The sequence below is a fragment of the Urocitellus parryii genome, chromosome 2, assembly GCF_045843805.1.
Source record: "Urocitellus parryii isolate mUroPar1 chromosome 2, mUroPar1.hap1, whole genome shotgun sequence".
NCBI classification, from domain to species: domain Eukaryota; kingdom Metazoa; phylum Chordata; class Mammalia; order Rodentia; family Sciuridae; genus Urocitellus; species Urocitellus parryii.
In genome coordinates, this window is record NC_135532.1 from 14,572,923 (window position 1) to 14,593,397 (window position 20,475).

At 36.9% G+C, this 20,475-nt stretch overlaps 1 protein-coding gene across 2 annotated transcripts in view; it reads right to left on the reverse strand.

The window, feature by feature from the left end:
• Nucleotides 1–3,330: 3,330 nt before the first annotated feature.
• Nucleotides 3,331–20,475, reverse strand: part of Dnajc3 (DnaJ heat shock protein family (Hsp40) member C3) — a 58,782-nt gene continuing 41,637 nt past the window's right edge. For both annotated transcript variants that reach the window (XM_026399235.2, XM_026399245.2), the window contains 7 exons: nucleotides 19,141–19,322; nucleotides 18,654–18,773; nucleotides 13,221–13,326; nucleotides 13,017–13,137; nucleotides 9,253–9,385; nucleotides 8,437–8,585; nucleotides 3,331–6,950 (listed from right to left, as the gene is read on the reverse strand). In XM_026399235.2, the coding sequence (XP_026255020.1) occupies nucleotides 6,793–6,950; nucleotides 8,437–8,585; nucleotides 9,253–9,385; nucleotides 13,017–13,137; nucleotides 13,221–13,326; nucleotides 18,654–18,773; nucleotides 19,141–19,322 (969 nt within the window). In that variant the 3' untranslated portion in view covers nucleotides 3,331–6,792. The remainder of the gene's footprint in view (nucleotides 6,951–8,436; nucleotides 8,586–9,252; nucleotides 9,386–13,016; nucleotides 13,138–13,220; nucleotides 13,327–18,653; nucleotides 18,774–19,140; nucleotides 19,323–20,475) is intronic.

Genomic DNA, 20,475 nt, shown 5'->3' on the forward strand with positions numbered 1-20,475 from the left:
TTTCCTGTGGGTTTACAGGATCCTAGCGGGAGTTCAGAGGCTTCCAGGGATATAGGTTGGCCTACAGTGGCTAAAACCATGTAGCTCTTCAGCTCATTTTTCTTTGGAGTTGGGTACAATGCTGGGGCTTCAGGGAGAGGCAAGAGACTGTAAGGTCCCAGCCCAGGCCAGATACACCATCTAGCTTTCCAGGAATCTGCCATGGCGCCTGGGACAGAAGACCAGTTGACTGTCAGGTGGTACTTTGCCTGCCTTCATCATCAGCCTTTGTTTTCATGTCTGTTGTTAAGATTCTTACAGAAAGAAGAATCAGCTGGGTAGACATCTGAGTCTGTCCTCAATCCCCATTACTAACAACCAGTCTGAAATTCTAGAATGTTTCAGAAATAAGCCCAAATTACAGAATAATGAAGTCTTGGTACCTCCTGATTGTTATCTTGTGATTTGAATAACCAAATTTACTTATTTCCAGATCATTGATACCTTTTATTTGAAAATCTGGGTTTGTAAGTAAGGTATTTCTTTATAGGGACATTCTTTGATAAAATGACACATCTTGAAATCCAGTTATTTTGAGCTTTCATGCCTACAGACTGCCACACAAAAACCTACCCGCTTCAGGGACACTATACATAACTGTAGGTCTAACCTGAGTATGAAGATGAGAAAGCAAAAATATAGCCCTTTGGGGATGCTGAACAAATGTGGCCCAAGGGCTACATTCAGGACCCTAGGTTTTGGTTTTCGGGGATAGGCCTTACATCAAATGTTAGCAAAAATGGAATCTTGGGGAGGTGGGCAATCCTGTAACTTTGAGAAATTGTTATCTTTCTTCTCAAAATAAGTATGAGCCTATCTATAGAGTTTGAACTTGAACTGTGGTAACCCGTGAGGTTTAGGTTGGCAGTAGACTCAGAACATGAGCTGAAGACAGCCAAGTCTTCGTAGCACTTGATGCTTGGGGTATGAAAAGTTTTATTGGGAAAGTGCTCATTGTATGGTTCCACTTAAGTTAGTTCCTAGAGGGATAGAATCAAATGCTTCCAAAAGGCACCACAGGCCACATATCAGCCAGAACTAGGTAAAATCTGACCTCATTAATCTTAAAAATGTAGGTTGACCACATGAGTGGGAGCCTGCACAAGAAAGGATGCTCCTCTGTGGCAGGCCCTGAACCCAGCATCTGAGGTAGAACCAGACAGGAAGTGGCCACCACTCAGAAGAGGTTTCAGGGACCCAGGCAGAAGAGCTCCAGAGGTAGTATGTAGCAAGTCAGAACATCCTCCTGTAATTAAAAGTATGGCTAAGAGAATTTTCTTTTCTGAAATATAGAAGCAAAGAAGTTCATGGAATATAGCTGCTCACAAGTAAGACTGCCTCAAAGGACTGATGGATCTCAGATATGTGGGTCCAGAGATCAAATGAAAGATGCTGAGGGAACCATGCTCGGTAGTGGAAAAGTGTAAGTAATACCCCTATACCATCCTGCCCGATTCTTTTACTCCATAGAACCTAAGGAGTGCACAAATTTCCAAAGAACCAGGTGGTTGGATAAAATCTCACTTTTGGTGGCAAGTGAAGACTTTGAAGGCCATAGGTGGAATTGCAGGCAACTTTATTTAGAGGTCCTTGGTCACATGTGCAGGTCTATACCACAACCATATTTTTCTAAGCCTTGAAGTGTTGTGATAATGGGACAACTGGCCCCATTTTGCACTTTTATTAACCCAGTTTATCAACTATAAAACTATTTTCTTAGAAATTCCTGATTTACAACTTACTATTAACAACCTTGTAAAAAATTCAAATTTGCCAATCTTACCCTCTATAGTTCTTACTTGAATTTATTTTGATCATATAGATCTGACGTGTCTAATAGTACAGAGTTGGTATGCTTCCTGACGTCTTCTACTTTAGAAGTTAGAGGGTTTTATTAGAATTGAAAATTACTCATATTTTAAAAGAATGGCTCAAAACCAAAATGTTCTTTGAATGATAAAGGGTCCAAATCAATCTTGTTTAATTTAAAATTTGGGAGAGCTGGGAGCTGTACGGCTGGAGAATGCAGTCTTTCTGCTTCTGTGAGGCTTTGATAACTTGGTTACAAAGACACTCAAGTTGCAGGGAATGAAACATTGCAACAGGTGGTGTATGTGAAGAGGAGTACTCATAAAATCCTAAGACAACTACACCCTTCACTCGGGAGACAAAAATAACATCCTTTTAGAGAAACCAGTGTAAGGGAGGAAAAATCTTTTTAACTGTAAATGGTATACCTGTGCTCAAGGAAATATCCAAATACCAAAATATGGTTGAAGTCTCTCGTGCTTTGTAAAAATGTTTGATTTTTATTTTCTCAGAAATACCTGAGGCACTAACATTGCTGGTGGCCTTTCCAAGACAGGACTGCTCATTCCCTGGGAGTATCTTATCCCAGGAGACTGACCCTGGTCAAAAAACAGACCTGAGTGAAGGGTACAAGTGTGTTGAGAACAGATGCTGGAACTTGAGCACTCTCACTAGAAAGTGTGCTGGTCATAGAATCCACACACGTTTATGGCTCTATCATCTGTTACACCCCCATTCCAGAGGGAGGATTTGCTAGCTGAAAAAAGGTTAAGGGCCTCCTGGGTGTGAAATGTGTGCCTTAAGACTAGAGTAATTGGGTTTCTTTTTTAATGTTCATGAAGCCTGACCCAGGCCAAGAAAGGGAGGGAATGGAGCCAGAAGCTCTGGAAAGAGAATCTGTTCCTCCCCAGTCTGATTTTAGGCAGACCGCATGCCTGCTGCTCTCATTTACCTCATCCTTACACAAGGCTGACTGCTCATATGTTGACAGGATGCCATGAGGATTATTAAGTAAGGAAACTGAGCTTCACAAGAATTTCTATACAAATTTAAATGTTCTAATTCTCCCTTACATCTTAGGATATGCAGAATATATAACCAAGAAGAAAAGCTACCTTTGTTGGTAGAAATTTGAGATAGGCTGAAGCATATCTCTCAGGACAACACAAGTAAATAGAGTAAAAGGGAAGGTCTTCAAAGCTATTTGAGTGTTAGTTTTAATATGAAAATGGAAGAATTTTCTTTTTTCTGCTATCTATAGGTTATCCTGTTGATGTGTACTTAGGACTTGAAAGTTATAAGATTCTAGTCATTCTTGCCTTTGTGCTCTGACCTTCCTGCTCAGCTCATACAAGAGAGTCTATCACTGGTTTTACTTCACGTGAAGTAAGTTTGGAAATAGATTTCTAAGATGGACTTTCTTAGAACTTTTATATTCAAAAATGACTAAACATTGAATCAAAAGAAGAATATGACCATAAATAATATGACCATAAATATTTTTATTAAATGTGAAAATACACGGGCATAAAAATAGTACCCATATTTGTAGGTATGTCTGAGATCCATTTCAAATAATTTTAGGTTCCTTTTTTATTAAAACACTAAATCAAGATGGATTAAGTTAAGTCTTTTCTCTTATTCAAAACAAACAACCTTAGGGTTAGAGTAATAGCTTAACTTCTCTAACATCTCCAATTTTCACCTCCCCTGTGCTCTGCTTCCTTCTGCAGGTAAGTGTTTCATCCACAGATGAGTACAACAAAACCTGTTACTATACACAAAGCCACGCAGTGGCTAATTTTACTCTTGAATCATTCAGCAAATGAGATCATCTGTTTTAAAAAAAAGTCATCCCACCTCTTAACATCATTTGAAATTACAGAAAAAATTCTGCCTCTAACAGAAAAGGAATGATCTGATCTAAAATAAGGATACTGGTTGTTACTGACAAATTAGCATTTGCTTTCTTCTCTCTTTATAAATATGGAAGAGTCAACTACATTCAACAAAGTTGCATAAATTTCTCAACAGGTTATCCTGTTGATGTGTAGTTCGTGAAAACATTTTGCAAGGACCATCACCAGTGCCCTGTGTATGTAATGCAGGTGGTTCCAACACAGACCAGAAGAATAATTTTGAACTTGCACTTTCTTCCTGGTAAGTGTGAAATACAACTTCTGGCCAATTTCATGCCTTTAAAGGTGAAATTTGTCATTATTCCCTGTGAGTAAAAAATGATATCAATTTCAAATTGTGATTCTACTATTTTTCTATTTAGTTATCAACTTTTTTCTCTTAAAAAAAATCATGGGTAGTTTTTAGATTCCATTATCAGAGCTCCCACAACTTATTTTCATACTGATATTTAACTAGAATATACTTTTAACACTGACTAATGAGAAAGACATGTTAAAATTAATCATCACATCCGATTCATATTATTAAACTACTGGAATTGTTTTCAATTTTTCATCTATTCATGGTAAGAAAACTTTCAGAACTAAGGAATGATTTAAATGCTGTCTCCCTTTTTAGAACATTTTAAAACATAACTAGGCTGACATGTTTTAATTCCTGCTACGGAAAGTGTCCGCAGTGTAATAGTCCAGACCAGTGACCCTTCAGTAGCCCACCAAAAGGGAAGGGAGGAGTTGAGAACAGAAGACAATATGCCCCTCTCTGATACTGTTCTTTCCAGAACGTTCACAAAGGTTACCTGCAGCATCTGCAGTCCCTAAAGAGACTGGAATGTGGAAGTCATCCCACAGAAAAAGAAAAATGTTTTTTACAGGGATATGTTTTCACACTGCATATGAGCAATGGAAGAACATCTTCTTTGTACCTTTACACATCCAGGGTTTTTCTCAGCCACTGTTTGAGAACACACAATGACTGTATTTCTATTTGAGTGGACACCAGAAGACTACTGACAACCATCCAGGCTGACACCTCAAGCCCTTTCCTCCCTCCTTCATCAGCACAAGTGATCCCAGAGAACTTGTTTCCCTATGTGGCACTGACAACTTGGCACCAAAGCTCTGTTGTTCTCTTCACTGAAAACCATCAAGTAACTACACAATTTGATTAAGTTGACTAAACTAAATCCACAGTGATTTTAGTTGTTACAAGTGGAGAAAAAAATGAAATGCAAAAGCCCTCTGGGCAGCCAGTTAAGAGGCAGCTAGGCCCAGCCCTCAACCGTCTGAGTCCCCGCTGGCAAATTTTTATGCTCCCAAATGCAAGGGTGAGTCACTTTACTATTTCCCTTGATCTGTGTGAAAATTCTTACTTTTGAAAATAAGTAGAGGCCGTCATTATTTCAAAGAGTGATAACCACAAAAGGAACCAGTTTAAAAAAATATATTGCTGACGTAACTAGTGAAGTAATGAGATTACTAAGATTACAGAACAAAATGAATTTACTTATTATTTTCATATTGCCTTGAATTTTGAGACATTAAATGAAAGCTGCAAGCTGTTTACTAGTTTTCAAAATGCACTATTTAAGTTTATCAGTAAGAAACAGATTTCTAAATAGATGCACAAAGCACTTAAGTGTTATGTGATTTATGTCCTTCAGTTAAAAACGTTTTTCTCTAGTCACATGGAAAAAAAAATAACTTGTGCATGGTTGTTGCAGTCCTTTGTGGTCGGGATGGCCCTACAGGAACTAAAATGCTTGATTTCACAGAAGCCATATATTAGAACTTTTAATGTTTAAAATGTTTCAAATGCTTCAAGGCAAAACCAAAAACCTTTCTAGAATGAAGGTAATTCTTATCTAAAGTAATCTTAGATTTTAAATTCAGCATTAGCAGTTCCATAAATATTCACTGTTCTTCATTTAGAAACATTTTTTAGGGTAAAAACTATCCAGTATACAATGACTTAATAGTATAATATCTTACCTTCCCTTCCTTTTGAAGAAGGTAACTATCTCTGAAGAAGATGCTACGTTGTGAAGTGAAATGATAATGGATGCAGAGCCAGCAAAAACCAACCAATTTGCAAGCCTGTATTTTCTGTTGGGCAGAACTAAGAGGCACCCAAGCCTGGCTGGTGAGGGCAGAACTGCTGTCCAACACACCAGCAAACTACTCCCATGGGGAAGTTGCTCAGAGGGTCAGTCCAGATGTAAGAGAAACTGCCCTACGGTATTGCTTGAAAGTAGGAGTCAAATAATACCACTGCTTTATCATATAACTAAACATAAAATGTAAAACAGGTTCCAATTGTTCTGTTTAATGTTAAGCAAAAGGGCCCATAGGTTCTTAGAATTAAATTCAAGTTTTTTTTCAGTATCCTGTAGGTACTAAACAAAAAAATGTTTAACATCAATCCATTCTATACCAGGATATATCAACTACCATTTGGTGGCAAATTTCCTAAAAGACTCTGCCCCTTCCTCAGTGACAGCCGTGTTGACGCTTGCACAGGAATAATCAGATATACCTTAAAGGAGGCATAGCAATTTAACATTAGCAAGTGACTGAACTGACCAAAATCTAAGCATAGTTGTTCCTAAGAACAATAAAGCTCATCTGTTCATTTTCTCTTTAAGAACTGAAACACAACCCCTTCTCATGAAGATCACATCTCCTTCACAGAGGTACTATGCAAGGCTATGAAGAAAAGAATCTACATGCTCCAGTGCTGAAAACACAGAATATGTGAGCACATCCACAGGTGAGCTGCTTCAGACTACTTCTTCCAGACATTCATAAAATGAATACAGACTCTTGTCAGAGATAGAACCATCCTTGCCCGCCCCCTTGCAGATCCATCAACCTTTGGTCTACAGTGGATAAGAACAGATTTTTTCCTATTAAAACAACTCTTTGGTCATGGACAAAGATTTGAAATTTTTTTTCATTAGGATCCCAGAACAAGATTTTTTTTAATCTTTAAAAAAAAATTAAGGAAGAGCAGAAAAAAGTTGGTTTAATTGAAGTGGAATTTAAATCTAAATGGTCCGCCTGAGCTGAAGGGATTGAACCCTTGCCATGAGTTCCAGCTTCTGTGAAAAGGGTTTCCACCACCTCCTTGTTGGCTCTCTGCATCCAGGGGATCTTCTCCATCATCAAACTTCTTCCTCATTTCTAGAAAAGAAATCAACAACTTAAGATCCGGGCATTAACAAAGGTACATTGGCAGGGAGGTGTCAGGAAACTACTTTTTAGTAGTGCTCTTTGGAGATATCTACAGACTTCCAAAAGTTGCACTCTTCTGATAAAATAGCTATATTAGCACCTTAAGCCCCCAAATTAAGTGTGCCAGCAATAAATTCACTAACACCCTCTTCCCCAAGCACAAAATGAACTTCCTAGAACCTCACTATTCAACCTGAGCAGCACTGTGGTTCCTCAGGTACGGGGGGGGGGGGGGGGGGCGAGCAAGGCCCCCTTCATGCACCCTCCAGCAGGCTCATTTTCCCTTCTGTAACTGGTGCCCCACTACTGTGCCTCTCAGCCCTGAGCAGAGACACCATGCAGATACAGGAATTATATAGAGATAGGAAGAAGCTGTTCATCTCGAGAATAAGAACAGGAACTAGGGAAAACACCCTGCAGTGTTTTTCTCTGTGCAGAGCTCCATGATGATAGGCTCCACTCCAGAGTACCCTCCCTCAAAAAAAAAAAGGAGTTGCCCCACACTGCATGGGCCTAACCATTTGAGGGATATTGTAGGCACCTGATAGTTGCCAAATAACAGGACAGTATGTGTTCCTACTAAGTCAAGTGCAGTTCTTTCTCCCTTACTAGGTTATACATTACTTAAAAACAAAGGATCATTTAACTTCCATTCCATGGCATAAACAGGTGTTCAAAAAAGATTTGCCAGAGTGGTAAAACTTGAATGTCTCTTTAAGTTGTAGGTGGACACAATATATTCATATATTTATTTATTTGTATGTAGTGCTGAGGATCAAACCCAGTGCCTCACATGTGCGAGGCAAGCACTGAGCTATAATCCCAGCCCCCTTGAACGTATTTAGCTCACATCAAGGCTTCTAATTCCACTGACAAGGAAGGCCACAAAAAATGGTAGCTTAACATCAAACTTCTGAAATGAAAAAGCATTATTCATTATTATCTCAGTTCTCAGCCTGTCTCCAGGCCATGTTAATATATGATAAAAGAACTGACCAACCAGTTTAGGATAAGATTGCTGGTGATCACACCCAGAGATGCAAAGGATGACCTGACCAATTGTTTCCTCACCGTGTTCCGGGGAGTTTAGAATTCATTACTGACCTGTGAAGATGGAAAGAACCTAGATGGTATTGTGATTATGCTCAATTTTATCAGATTTGGAAAGAGGAAAAAAATAACCCATAAGGCCTAAAAGTTGTAGAAAAGATTCGAGCTCAAGCTTCTGACTCCACATTTGATCTGAGGGACCCAGATCAGATGAGGCAGATATAAAACAATTTCTAAAACTGCAGGACCAGTCACAGACCCACAAAGACAACTTACCATGCTTTCCACCCTCCACTTCTGATACTGCTTTCTGAGATGAGGCAAAGGAATAAGAGCTAATAATCTACTTTCAAGAGACTGGGATGATGCTGAGGGCAAATAATACCTGGATCAGAGAGAACTTCTTTAGCAGCTGCTATGTCAATGAACTTTTTCTCAGCCTTTTTCTTTTCTTCTTCATTTTGGAAGTTATCTGGGTGCCACTGCAGTGCTAATTTTCTATATGCCTTAATGATTTCTTGCTTTTTGGCATTTCTGAGGTGTGGTAAAACAAACAATCATTAGTTAAGTAGCCAACCTTCTTCCATAAAAAATGAGATTAACTGCCAATGGGATTTTATAGTTCCCAGCTCTGTGTGACCATTAAAATCAGCCAGGCTGCCTCAGATACCTGTTCACTAAGAATTTCTCTGAGAATAAAGTACTGATTTTATAATTTAAGATACCTTGATTTGATTGCTGTTTGGCATTAAAAAGGCTTTGAACCATTTGCCTCGGAATTAGTTTACTTATTAAGAACAAAGTTTCAGGCTTTGGTTTGAAGATTGACAGTTTACTGGGTCACAGAAGATGGTCTTATGATAAAAGTACAACTTTATTTTTAGGCCTAAGATATTTTTCTTTTCCTCATTCCTTCTCTCCCCATCAAAAGAAAGTTCACTTCTACTACTTTAACCTTTCCTAATAATAATAATAATCTATGTCTAGAACCTGGTGTGTACAGCCTTTGTCACCAACTTTTAATTCTCTATTATTGGTCTCTATCAAACTTGCCTGTAGCATATTCAAAATAGCTTTATGTTATTAAGGATTGTTAGAATAATAGTTGACCAAAATTACATAAATAAATGAATCAGGGAGAGAGAAAGAGATGATATGATTAGCTTTAAGACAGTAGCAATGTAAATTTTAATAATTTCACCTTTTTACTCCCAAGATTTTATAATAATCTCGTTTCTGTGACTGTTTCAATAGTCTCTGTGCTTTTTCTAGACCTTCCCGAATCTGCTGATCATTTTCATTGTGTTCCTGAGCAGCTTCATAATCTTGAATAGCTGTAAAAATATGTTTAAGATAATGCTGTTAGGGGGGATTACAATTTATTGCCTCTACACATCCTGCAGAATTGATACTAAAGTCATGCCCCTTCATCATTATTGCTAAAAGCTTAAGTAATAACTTTGTTCACAAACTTACAAAAGACAATTAAGGCTGAAGTCAGGTAGCCTGTTTAAAAATGCACTGCTCTTGGTTTACTTGCCCACCCTCCCACATCATCTCCGAGTGCCTTCTTCAATGTACTTTAATATCAGTACTCCACATTACACACAGTAATCTTCACTGAAACTGAAGTGAATGTTCATAGGAAAGTAAGGCATTGGCAAAGAAAATCTGAGTGGACAGTTTAATAGAGATGCTAGAAAGGTATCAGGAAGAACATCAGCAGTCAGGGTGACCACGTCAACTATAGGTTTCAACACACACAGTAGCAACAGTGATTTTGGGCCAAGGATTTTCAGTTTAACAAGCAAGAAAAAATTAAAGGCAACCATCAGGATAGTCTAAGATGAAAACAAGCCTGCACAAGCTCTTGACCTGGCATGTGGAGCAGCTGCCTGCAGCACTATCCCCCCTGGGGCCCCCAAATCTGCCTCTAAGCAGAGTGAAACATGTGCAATGTGGAGGAACCCCTGACATGGCAGCTTGGCAGGTACCATAGAGGGGGCATGTTTATGTGAACAGTTGCCACCCACTTAAAGCCTACCTGAGCTCCCCAATACAGAGAAGAATTTCAAGAAAACAGCAAGTGATTTTCTCCATTATTAAGTCCCAAATTAGTTTTTATTCAAACTAGAGCTAAACCACTTCTCACCTTTCCCAGCTACCACTGGGAAGCCTTCGCTCTTTTAGTGCAAAAAGAGATGTGCCTGTTTCTGAATATGAAGTTTTACTGGAATACAGCCATGCCTATTCATCTGCCTATTGCTTTTTCGTAGCAACAGCAGAATTGATAGTTGCAACAGAAACCATATGGCATGCAGAGCCTGCAATATTTACTATCTAGCCCTTTATACAAAACATTTGCCAGCTTCTGCTCTTAAGCAATAAAAAGAACTACCAAAGCATGTAACATAAATCTCAAAAAAATGCTGAATGAAAAATTTATATATATATATATATATATATATATATATATATATATATATATATATATATAAAATCTGTGGAGAAAATCTGAACAACAGTTGCCTATGGGATGGGGACTGACTGGTAGAGGACCAGAGGTAATGCTGTATTCTGCATATTGACAGAGACTCTCCTTTGACCAAAACTTTACACAGACTCTTCTAACTAGATCCCAACCTTGGGATTCTCCATCCTGGTAGAATCTATTTTGAGCTAGAGTCTTGCTAAGCCTGTTTAGAAAAAAAAAAAAATCCCCCAACCTTGGTATCTGACCACAATTTTATCATATTCCTTGTCCCTAGGTTCTATATCTTATCACCCTGGCATCCTTTCAGCTGGAAGTTTCAAAAACATGTGCTTTATATAAATGGGTCCACAGTTGCTCTACTCAGTGTGTGAAAATATATAAGCAGCTTTTAACTTAGCAAGCCAAATTTCTATGATCCTAATATGACCAATCTCTTCCCCATATATAGGAGCTAGGGACCTAAGTCAACAACCTGGAAAGAAGAATCAGCCATGAGAACTCTGAAATGCTCCCTAGATAAAGTATAGCAGGATGCATCAGGTGCTCCTCCCCTCAGGTTCTAGCAAATATAACTGCTTAACATTTTGGTGTCGGTTTAGTGTCACTTTGTTCCTGTCAAAAGCAGCCCCAATGAGATCTAAAAAGAGTTCCCCTTCATTTTTCCTGACATCGAAGGCATCCTTGAACAAGAATGTTTGTGTTTTGTTTTATTTTGGTACTGGAGATTGAAGCCAGGAGTGCTTAACCACTAAGCTACATCCCAGCCCTTTTTATTTTTTGAGATGGGGTCTTGCTATACTGCTGAGACTGGCTGCAAACTTGAAATCCTTCTGCCTCAGCTGCCAGGTTGCTGGGATTATAGGCATGCACAACCTCGCTGGGCTCAAACAATAGTCTTTACTTACTTTCTATGGATGGATCCCCAAATTAATAAAGCCCCATATTCCATTATTCACAAAACTATACCTATCAATGCTTAAATATTTTTAAATTGATTTTTAAAATGGTAAAGCCAGTAAATAGAAGAATATGGAAAGCCTTCATTTTAACTGAAGTATTATCTAGCCTTCTTATCATGATTGCTCCTTTACATCATTTACTTTCTCTTCACTCCCTTTGTCCCCATCTTAGATTTAATTTTTATACTTGTAATAAGACAAAGAATAAACTCATGTTTAAATTAGTATTAAGCCATTAGATTTCCCTAAAAAGCAAAACCTGCTTTTTTCATTACAAAAGCACCTTTTGAATTATATTTAACAGCTAAAGAACTCTGACCTAACAGCTAAGCTTTTTCTACTGCGGTTTCCCTAATTTTACCATTAGAGCTAAGGACTTACGTAGAGATGACAAGATGTTCCTTTGATCAAAACTAACTGGAATGCAAAATCCTAGCATAAAGTCATCTCTTCATGGGGACAACGTAGCTCAAAAAGGAAAGGAGCAAACTCAAATGATCTTCCATGTGGACTCCATTCTAACTTAATTGTTCTGATTGCATACATTTTTAAATCTCACTGAAGCTTCAAGGTCTGAATGCCCCACAAATGGTCACCAGAGTTGTCATCACCACTGAAAACTGTAAGATTCTTTGCAAATCGGGGAAAGCAGGAAAAGAATGACCAGTTTATTTTTTTAAAAGTGAACCACAAACCAAATTTCACTGTAACAGAAAACTTAATTTAAAATGTTCTACCTGATCTGAAACAAACAAACAAAAAAAATTTTTGCAATAAGCATCTATAAGGCTCATTTCTTTAATTAAATAAATGTTCATGACATACTGTCACACAAAGCTACAAAACAATACATAGAATTGTTTTTTTAAAAAAATGTATATTGCTGTATGTGCCTTACTTTCAGAAAATAGGACACTGCCTGTATTCAGCATCCTCATAACATCTAACAGGAATCTCTCTTCATTTCTTCAACTTCAAGTTGGGAAAAAGCAGCTATCCTAATGTTAGTACACAATATGAAGGTCACAGCGGATCATTTTTTATTAGACATATGAATTTTCTGTATGCTTTATGTTTATATTATACAAGCTGGGCATATGCACAGGATATGTGGGTATATATGTATATACATAAAATATAGACTAATGTGCTTAGACAAAAGTCTGGAAAGATATAAATCCAAAATGAATAGTGTTTATCTCTGACTATGAGATCTATAAATTATTTGTTTTGTTTTTTTCTCTAAGTTGACTACTTGCCTGTACCAACCTACAGCAAAGAGAGCTAAAATTTTTATATTATACTCAATTAGTTTTCAATAGAACTCTTTCCATAATGTACCTTTTAAATTCCACTAAGAAAGAATAATTTCACACTTACTACCACTTTTCCAAAATTGTCAACATTTCCAGGTATGCTGGTAAATATGTTCTAAATAAAAGGCAACTGAACATTGCAAATTTGACATAATGAACCTTTAGATACTGCAAATCAAATTCCTTAAAGATTTACCTTCATCATACATTTCTTCTATTAAATAGGCCTCTGCTCGATCTTTTAGTGCATTCACATTGTCAGGTTCTATCTGTAAAACTTCAGAACATACTCTAATGGCTTCAACAGGCTTCTCATCCTAAAAGCAAGTATGAGAAAAGAATTTACGGTTGTTATTCATCATGTTAAATATTTACATTTCAGGGAAAAGTCAACTGTTACCTTAGAAAAGCAGTGACAGATCCTTTCTTTTGAACGAACTGTGTATTCAGCAATGCTGGGCTCTGTTTTCATGACAGATTCATATTTGCTGGTTGCATCTGTGTATCTATTAAATGAGCAAAATGTGATGAGTAACCAATAAAATTCTATTTCCAGAGCTGTGCAAAGGACCCTCTCTCTTCACTGTGGGTTGCTTTATCAATTCAAGTAAATGAGCACCTGCCTTTAAACACTGTTCAGACCTTGTTAACCCAGAGTTGCATGGAAGGTACAGTCCAGAGATAAACACCTGGCCACAGGAGGTATACCCAGACACATCAAGGCATGCCTATGAACACCAAACCCAGTGACGAAGTCCTTTACAGACCAAAGCTCAGATTTTGAAACTCAAAACACCTGAAGTTTGACTTAAATTGAGCACTTTCAAAACAGAATTCCAGTTTTATTTTTTGGCTACTACACATTTTTATGAAAAAAAAAGGCACATAATGGGCTGTTATTATCAGTAAATGCCAATATTCACAAATAAGTATAATGCAGTTCCTTATAGAAGGAACCTGTTTAAATTCCCAACTTTCCAAGCTTTCTAAGAGCAATACATTTAAAAGAAAACCTAGTTTTTAGGAGAGTTGATAGATGTACTTTTCTCAGTTTCTCCAGTTAAGTACAACTAAAACCCCTAGATATTAAAAGTCTAAAGAGGGGATAAAAGATAAACTATCTAGTAGCCTTAGGAGCTGAGGAAAAACATGATGGTAAATTCCCTGGCTTTATTTTTGGCTTCCTATAGCCCAGACTTGGAGCTGAAGATGTCAGCAACCCAAAAATGTAAAAGCAAAAATAAAAATCCAAAGTCTCCCTGACCAGAGAACCTGAAAAGGGCAGCCCAGCAAAGCAGTAACTGCCTTAGTCCAGCCAAATACCTCAGAGAACACACCTGAGACCAGCAAAAGCCAGTGGAGAATCTAGACATCTCCTTGCTGAGGCTGAATGGGGTTCCCCTCCATCTCTACTAAGGCAATAACAGAAAAGGCCAAAAGGGAGCCAGGACTTTCCTCCACCCTACTCCTCCAGTGGTGGTGTCAATGGAGAAGACCATGTGAGGAGCCAGAACTCTTGCCTGTACCAACCTATTTTCTAGTAAGAAGCCCTCCCCACCCTCAGGTATCAACAAAAGCCAAGGAGGAAACTTTTGTTTCCATCCAGCAGTAACAAGGTGGTGCCACCCTCCACTTTGCTGGAATTATGTTAGGAAAAACCCAGCCAAAAGCAAGGTTTAAATTAAAACCAGAGCCTTATAACAAAATGAGAATTCCTTGTTTCAATTAAAAACCATTCATATCAAAAAATGGAAAAATCTCAAACCAAATGAGAAAAATACTAAACCCCAATGAAACAGAGGTATTAGAATTATCTGATAAAGATTTTAAAGCAGCCATGAAGAAAAAGCAATCACAAATAAAGTTTAACTCAAGTGAAAAGCACAGGATGGCTGAGCAAAGAAAGACCAAATGGAGTTTTTAGAACTAAAAAAATATTAAAACCCTCATTGAATGTACTCAATAGCAAACAAAGAGAACAGAGAAAAGTATTCCGTTAACTGGAACAGAAATTGTCAAATCTGAACAACAAAGAGAATACAGTCTTAAGTGAATACTCCCAAGGACCTGTGAGATTCTAACAAAAGATCTAACACTTATGTCATTGTAGTCTAAGATGGAGAGGACAAAGATCTAAAGAAGTATTTAAATAATGGCTAAACCTACGCGTTGCTTAACAATGGAGCTGCATTCTGAAAATGTGTACTTGGGTGGTTTCATCATCGTAGAAGTGTCAAGTATACAAAACCAGATGATACAGACCTGGCCTCTAACACAATGTTTTAAGCTACTGCTGACATAACACAGCATGCTGTTTTATAGTCAACTTTAAAAAAAAAAACAAAAACTAAAAGGAATATACTCTGTATATAAAAACCAGTAGTATAGTTATCCACTATCATTACCAACTATTATGCATTATATATAGTTGTATGTGCTACACTTGGATACAGCTATCAAGTCTGTTGTGGTCAGCATCACCAGCAACATCTTACCTGACTAATGTGTTACAATGGTTATATCATTAGGCCATCTTAATCTTAGGGGACCATCATTACATATGTGGTGTATCTTGAGTGAATATTGTGATATGGCACATAATAAATTTGAGAAACTAAGTTTAGACTTATGAGTAGAGTAACAAGAAATCCAGGCCAAGACACATCACAATTAAACTTATTAAAGAGGAAAATCTTGAAAACAGAAACCTGAGACTCTAGAGGGGAGAACTATAAGAATGACATAGAATCTTATCAAGAGCTATGGAGGCCAGAAGATAGTAGCACAAAATTTTCCAGGTGCTGTATTAACTCAGAATCCTATACCCAGAGAAAATCTCCTCTGGGAATTAAAGGGAAACCAAGATATTCTCAGATACAAGAAAACTAGAAAATTTTATCACCAATAGACCAACCCTAAAGGAAAGGAAAAGACACAAGGGTTGGGGGTATAGTTCAGTGGTAGAACACATGCTCAGGCTCTGGGTTCAATACCCAAAACTTAAGGAAAGAATAAGAGGTGGAATCTTAGAACATTAACAAGGAAAAGAACACAGCAAGCAAAATATGAGTGCATACTTGCCATGATCTGTCCCCCAAAAGTTCATGTGCTCAAAGTTTAGTCTCTAGTGTGACAGTGCCTTTAAGAGATAGAACCTAGTGAAAGGTAATTATTAAGTCCTGAGGGCATCACCTCTAAAAGATATTAATGAAGTTATCCCACAACCAAGTTAATTCTCTAGAAAGCAAGTTATCATAAGGCCATCCCACATGCTTCTCTGCCACACTGACATAGTCAGGGAGCCCTCATAGGATGTTGGCCCCATGCTGTTTGGACTTACCAGCCACTAAAATAATGAATTACACTATAAAGTGCCAGCTTCAGGTATTTTATTGTAGCAGCACAAAACAGACTAAAACAATATTCTAGACTTTCTTTCTTCTTTAGGTTTCTAAATTGTGTTTGATGTTGAAGCAAAATTTATAACATTGTATTGTGGTATGGAAACACAGGACAATTATAAACAGTACAGGGTAAAGGCTATTAAAGGAAAATAAGGTTCTTTTACACATAAATTACTAAAATGATGCTATAGACTCTAACAAGTTTTGTCAAACCCATAGCAAACACTAAAAAAGCGGGGCAAAGAGATACATGCCAAGATTCCATAAGTGAATAAAAACGGAATTCTAAAAGTGTTCAAATAGCCAAAAGGAAAAATAACAAACAGAAAACAAAGAAGAAAACAGCTATTAAGCCCCTAACCTATTACAATTACATTAAATGTAAAGGTAAATGGTCTAAATAAAGTGATTAGAAAAGATTAGCAGGGTACATTTAAAATCATGACCCAACTGAAAGCTGTCCTCAAGAAACTCCCTTCAAATGCAAGCTGAAAGTAAAAGGATAGAAAAGACCATACCTTGTAAATAGTAATCAGAGGAAAACAAGAGAGACTATACTGTCATATAAAGTAACAGAAAATTATCAGAAATGAGCAATACAGAATGATAAAAGGGTCAATTCACCACACAGCAATCCTAAACGTGTATACACCAAACAAAAAACAATTAAGATGAAAAGATAAAGAGTGAAAGAAAAGCTTGGCATGATGATGCACATGTGAAATCCCAGCTACTGGGGAGGCCAAGACAGGAGCATAACTTCAAGAACAACCTGGGCAACTTATATACTCTCTCAAAAGTAAAAGAGGGGGCAGGGGTTGTGGCTCAGTGGAAGAGTGCTTGCCTAACATGCGTGAGGCACTGGGTTCGTTCCCTGGCACCGCATAAAAATAAAATTAAAGTATTGTGTTCATCTACAACTAAAAAAAAAACATTTAAAAAAAAGTAAAAGAGGTTGGGGATATAACTAAGTGGTAGAGCACCCCTGAGTTCAATACCCAATGCGGGGGGTGGGGGTGGAATAAAATGCTATTATGACTTTCAATGGGTGAATGGCTGAAGTGTAGTCCACGTACACCATGGAAATTTCAGCAAAAAATAGGAAGGAAATACTTATGCACATAATAATCTAATAAATCTTCAGAGATTTATGCTGAGGTGGAAAAAAGCCAATTCCAAAAGTGTACATATGATTCCATTTCTATAACACTTTTTTTTTAATTTTTTTTTTTTAGAGAGAGAGAGAGAGAGAGAATTTTTTTAATATTTATTTTTTAGTTTTCCGCGGACACAACATCTTTGTTTTGTATGTGGTGCTGAGGATCGAACCCGGGCCTCGCGCATACCAGGCAAGCGCGCTACGGCTTGAGCCACATCCCCAGCCCTCTATAACACTCTTGAAGTGACAAAATTATAGAAATGGAAAATAAATTCATGGTAACTTGGTATTCAGGAAGTGGTAAGGACAGGAGAGAAATAGTTATGGCTATAAAAGGGCAACATGAGACATTCTTATGGTAATGGAATTAATCAATATCCTGATTATGATACTGTATTATAGTTTGCCAGAAGCTGGAGGAAATTGGGTAAAGCATTCTCATGTGACAGTTTCCAAAAGTATTAGAAATAGGGAATTCAGAGCCTACATTCTACTAAGCACTGTTGTGTGGAAGTTCTCCATTTTCTTCAACTCCCCTGCCCCAACCTACAAACCACCTATAAACAATACTTATACAGACACAATCTATATTCTGGCAACTTCTATGTATTTTTTAGACTTAGGATTTAAATACCTATCACCTTCTCCAGCAAGCTTCTCTTTTTAACTTCTGGCCTTAATACCTTGGACTGCATTAAAAAGCCCCTCTTTGGTATTCCCATCATACTCTATACATTCTAGCAGTTTGGTATCATATTATCCGTTAATCAGCAAATTATATGTCCGTCTTCCACACAAAGCAATAAACTTAAGACCAAAAACTTATAGTCAAATTCATTTCTATACCCTTAGTACATAGCTCTATGCCTGATATAAGAGACACTCAATAAAATAAGGCCTAACAGGACTGGGGCTGTAGCTCAGTGGCAGACCACTTGCCTAGCATGTGTGAGGCACTGGATTCAATCCTCAGCACCACATAAAAAAGCAAATAAATAAAATAAAGGCATGCTGTCCATCAATAACCATAAAAAAAAAATCTGGCCTAACATAAATCTGCTGATAAGGATACTATACAATTAATATTTATATTCTACCTTATTCTAAAAATGTATAATTCTGGTGGTTTTGCTAAAGCCCAGTGCCATCTAGAATACTTCACCCTCAGTGACAGAGAATAAATGAGCTTGGTAGAGTTCAGTAGTTCATTTGTGCCCATAACCTGATGTCAGAAGGAAAGGCTGGGTGGTTAGGATAAACATATTCTTACCTGCCATCTCTGATGAGCTCTTCAGCTGATTCAATCAGCTTATTAAGTTTTTTTACTTGTTTATAGTGTGCAAAACACCTTTTATGATCCTGATCAAGTTTTAGACATTCACGAACTTCACTGCTCATGGAATTGAAAAAAGGAAAATGCTCCAAGTCAAAATATTCAGTTTTCCATATTAAATACAAAAATCACAAAATAGTATTTTGATTTGTAACAAAACATACTTAATAATCTACTACGTACTTGTATATGACACTATACCATGAACACATTTTCTAATTCAAAGTAAAATGACTTATATAGAATTATACATTAAACAGTATTTTGTTTTTAGAAAACAAATTACTTCTTGTTTACTTACTTTCATGAAATAAACACTTTTCACGAAAATAAACTATGAAACTAGAGTAATGTAAGGAATGATATATAAAGAGTATAAAATGTCAACCACATATTAATTTAATATTAAAATCTTAAAACTGACCTGAGGGATAATTCATGGTCTCCAAGTTGGTAGTACAGTGTGCTGATTTTATAAAATGCTTCAGTATTATCATTCTTCAGTTTTGATGTGGCTTTTAAGTCACTTATAGCTTTCCTAGGTTCTCCTTCTTTTATAAAACACTCAGCTCGAAGTTCCCGCAGTTCTGCATCCCAAACACAAACCTTGAGAAACAAAAGAACTAGACTTTAAGAAACAATAAATTATGAACACTCATTACTGTATCCCACATATTTTTATCTGTATATTTATAAACATCCTCAATGTGATGACTTCCGTATTGTAAACAGTGTTTAAAAGTCCTTTACAATTTAAATATGATTAAAAAAAAGATGGCACCCACCTGTAATCCCAGCTATTTAGGAGAATGAGATAAGAGGATTGCAAGTTATAAGACAACCTCAGCAACATAGCAAGACCCTGTCTTGAAATAAAATGAAAGGAAACAAAAAGGCTGGGAATATGGCTCAGAGATAGAATGTTTCTGAATCCAATCCCAAATACTGGGGGGAAAAAATTGTGGCAATTGCTCCAAAAATATCTTAAAATTCTAATCTGGCCCGTTTCTTTCCTCCTTCAATTATAATTCTAAAACTGAATAATAATAATTTTAAAAAAGGCAACATAGCATTTACTATCCATGGTTGTTCCCAGTGAAGCATATTTGGAGAGAATTTCCAATAGTCAGTTCTTTTTATTTAACAATTCTAATGTCTAGTCCAGAAAATAAATTGAGTAAAATATGCTGGGAAATGTGTATTCTACTGATAACTAAATTCTCTCTTTTATAAAGTGTCATTTTCTTGAAATTAAATCCTCTTATCAAAAAAATAAAGGAAAAATAATGTGAGAAGGCTGGAGGCTTCACCATTTGTTTTATCAAAAGTCCATAATGTTTAGAAAATATACTGGCATTCTTTAAAACATAAACCCAAAAGCTCAGCAATGTGACATATGGGAGTATCTTTACATAATTTATTTGAACTGCTCTAAGTCATGCCCAATTTTCACATTAATGAAGATGAAAATCAACATCATATAAATTAAAGAATCATAGACAGTGAGGAAGGTCAAAATGGACAATCTAACTAGTGTTAGAAAGTAAAGGTCATAACTTTACATTTCCTAATATTGTAAAACATAGTTTAGTAAAACATAAATTCCACCAGCTCATATCACAAGATTTCCCCTATATTTATGAAAGAAATGCCCATTCTACACACAAGTTTACTACCAAGATTTAATGAAACTGTACATCAAAATACTGTGAAAATGGTAATTAAGTATGAATTATGACTACTTCCACTTCATTACTTT